The sequence below is a fragment of the Sinocyclocheilus anshuiensis genome, unplaced genomic scaffold (genome assembly GCF_001515605.1).
Source record: "Sinocyclocheilus anshuiensis isolate Anshui unplaced genomic scaffold, SAMN03320099.WGS_v1.1 scaffold1849, whole genome shotgun sequence".
In the NCBI taxonomy this organism is placed as follows: domain Eukaryota; kingdom Metazoa; phylum Chordata; class Actinopteri; order Cypriniformes; family Cyprinidae; genus Sinocyclocheilus; species Sinocyclocheilus anshuiensis.
Window position 1 is genome coordinate 357,693 of NW_015541038.1, and position 3,171 is coordinate 360,863.

General features: G+C 40.7%; 2 protein-coding genes across 2 annotated transcripts in view; both read right to left on the reverse strand.

Annotated features, from left to right (window-relative positions):
- The window catches only part of prkar2ab (protein kinase, cAMP-dependent, regulatory, type II, alpha, B), a 17,173-nt gene extending 15,992 nt beyond the window's left edge, over nt 1–1,181 (reverse strand). The window contains exon 1 of the mRNA XM_016488920.1: nt 647–1,181. Coding sequence (XP_016344406.1) covers nt 647–905 — 259 coding nt within the window. The 5' untranslated portion in view covers nt 906–1,181. The remainder of the gene's footprint in view (nt 1–646) is intronic.
- A 95-nt stretch (nt 1,182–1,276) lies between these two features.
- Nucleotides 1,277–3,171, reverse strand: part of slc25a20 (solute carrier family 25 member 20) — a 26,167-nt gene continuing 24,272 nt past the window's right edge. The window contains 3 exon segments of the mRNA XM_016488928.1: nt 1,277–1,692; nt 2,737–2,861; nt 2,947–3,056. Of these exon segments, the coding sequence (XP_016344414.1) occupies nt 1,630–1,692; nt 2,737–2,861; nt 2,947–3,056 (298 nt within the window). The 3' untranslated portion in view covers nt 1,277–1,629.

Sequence of the window (3,171 nt, forward strand, 5' to 3'; positions counted from 1 at the left end):
CAGACAGACAGATAGACAGACAGATAGACAGACAGACAGATAAACAGACAGACAGATAAACAGACAGACAGATAAACAGACAGACAGATAGACAGACAGATAGACAGACAGACAGATAAACAGACAGACAGATAGACAGACAGATAGACAGACAGACAGATAAACAGACAGACAGATAGACAGACAGATAGACAGACAGACAGATAAACAGACAGACAGATAGACAGACAGATAGACAGACAGACAGATAAACAGACAGACAGGTAGACAGACAGATAGACAGACAGACAAACAGACAGACAAACAGACAGATAGATAGAGAAATAAGAGTCACTATTGGTTCACTCTCTCATACAATTAATTACAAATGAAAAAGCAAACAGGAGCTAAATAAGAAATAATAATAAAACCAATTCACTCAGACGTTAATGCTCGCTCGCTCTCTCTATTCAATATTTCTGTTCATGTATTTATAATGATTACAATATTTAATGTCAACTGAATCTGTTTATCTGGCAAATATCCTCTGTATAATCACAGATATATAAATGTGCCTTTATAAGTCATGAATGATTCATTCCACACATGAACACACATTCATGCATCAGCTCATAACTAATAGATGATAAAACAGTTCAGTGCACACCTTTGAATGTAAAATCATCTGGGAAGTCATCTTCCTCCTCTTCCTCGCTGGAGTCGGTGGGTGCGGAGTCCTGGTCGAAGGCCACGCCGCGGGTCACCGGTGAGCGGCTGCTGCTGGCGCGGCTGGAGCTGCGCTGCTCCCTCAGACAGGTGAAGTACTGCACGGAGAACTCCAGCAGGTCCACGGGCCTCCGCTTCAGCACCTCCAGCGTGTAGCTCTTCAGCAGCTCGGTCAGACCCGCAGGAACCTCCACGCTCATCCTGACCGACAGACGATGCACATCCACACCCACCAAAACACCACAGTACCAGAGCGCACCATACGGCTCCAAAACCGCTTTCCACCGGTGGCCAGAACCATTGACCCGTGACGGATCGACAGCGGAAAATATCGACTGTCCTCAAAAATATCACGACCGCAGGACGCCGAAGTACAGCTTTTATCTTTCTTTTATTATGTAGATTGAATCAGCATATTCTTCTCAAAAGATCAAATTAAATCTGTACACAAATCCGTCACTGAGAAGCGACTCGAGCTTTAATTAAACTGAGGTAAGCTGAGGACACTGAAGGGAAAAACTCATCGACTGATGATGACAGAAACACAAATCAATACTCACAGACCATATGAAAATGATCAATACACATTTATTTATGTACATGTTGTGGGTGATAGTAACTGTGAATTAAACCTAATGAACAAAACAATTAAAAGAGAACAGGCCTTGACTGTACTGAACTCCTGTCGTGAGGGCTGGAGGCAGTAAACGGATGAATGCTAACATACAGACGGAGGTTTGCTAGCTGTTAAAGGATCTGATTCTACATTATAAACATTCAGTTTCCCTGAAGGCAGAAATCGGTTCACAGTCTGTTATAAGGCACTGACTAAAATCCTCTCGAATAAATCATAAAGCAGCGAGACGCTCATTAACATGTGCTACAGTCTGCCGCGCCGCTCACATCTGGTGTGGTTCCTCCGGATCACAGATTTGGAGCAATCCAGTTCAGAAACTTCATGGCCACTTCAAACCCCAGAAAGCAGGCCTGAAGAGAGAGAAAGCGTGTCAGTGTTATTGAGCTGCTGATGCGCCTCGGGCCTCTGACTTTATTGAGTTTTTATCTCAGGAAAGCACATCCAGCTCATATTTCCATTTCTGCCACACGAGGGGAAAAATCATGCTTTGTCTAATTATAACACAAAAAATAGGACATACTCATAATTATGAGATAAAAGGTCAAAATCATGAGATTTAAAAAGTCCTAATTATGACATAGCCAATTATGAGATAAAATGTAAAAATGATAACAGTCCTAATTATGAGATAAAAGGTCAAATAATGTGATTCAAGTTACAATTATGACAGTCAATTATGAGATAAAGTGTAAAAATTGTAACAGTAAGTCATAATTATCAGATATGAGATAAGTCAAAATCATGAGATTAATATGGCATAACTGTGACATAAATATAAATTATGAGAAAAAAGTTAAAAGTGTGACATACTAAGTAATAATTATGAGATAAAAAGTTGAAATCACAATTGATTTTTTAATGTAATAATTTCAACTTTTATCCCATAATTATGACTTAGTATGTCACAATTTGGACTTTTATCTCATAATTATGATTTACTAAAGCATGACTTTAGTTTCTTATGTGTGGAAATGGGCTTCCGTATATTTCACCCTAAAAACCTAGAGAAAAAATTTATTTAATTAAAAGAAAAAAACAAAGCTTATTTTCTGTATTTTGACATTCATGACGATTCACCATGATATTTAAAGTGTTAAATTGTATTTATATGTTATGCTGTAGTATTTTAAGCTCATTCATGGTGATTCAAATAAAAGTATTAAAGTATCACCAAAATCAATGAGAGAAATAAAAACCCTGAAAGCATAGCTAGTTTAAAAAGAATAATAATAATAAATATAATAAAATAAAACAAATTAATAGAATGGTGAAGATGCAATTCAGTCACTGGAATTGGGCACTAAATGGCCTAAAGTTCTTTTGATTTCGGAGTGAACTGTGACCCGGTCTGACCCTCGTATGACCCTGTGTGTGCGTCACAGCGCCAGTCGTACCGCGTTAGCTGGAAACGCTCGCAGCATCACAGCATTAAAGCCTTTATAGAGCGAGCCGATGCCCTCCTCCCGGATCAGCTCTCGCAGGACGTCCCGGAAGCCGTTGGGATATTTGCCCTCTGGAGCTGCGGATGGAACACACACACACACACACCCGTCAGACTCACTGCAGACGCACGGATCTGCAGAACAACACTGCGTCTCACACACCTGTCTGGAAACGAGACTTCAGCACGTCAGGAGGAATCGCCACGGCCCAGTTAAAGATCCCCGCCATCCCACCAGCGAACAGCACACTGGGAACGCTGAGCTCCGTCGGGCTGAACACACACACACACACACATACACACATACATACATACACACACACACACAGAGAGACACACACACACACACACACACACACACACACACACACACACACACACAAACACA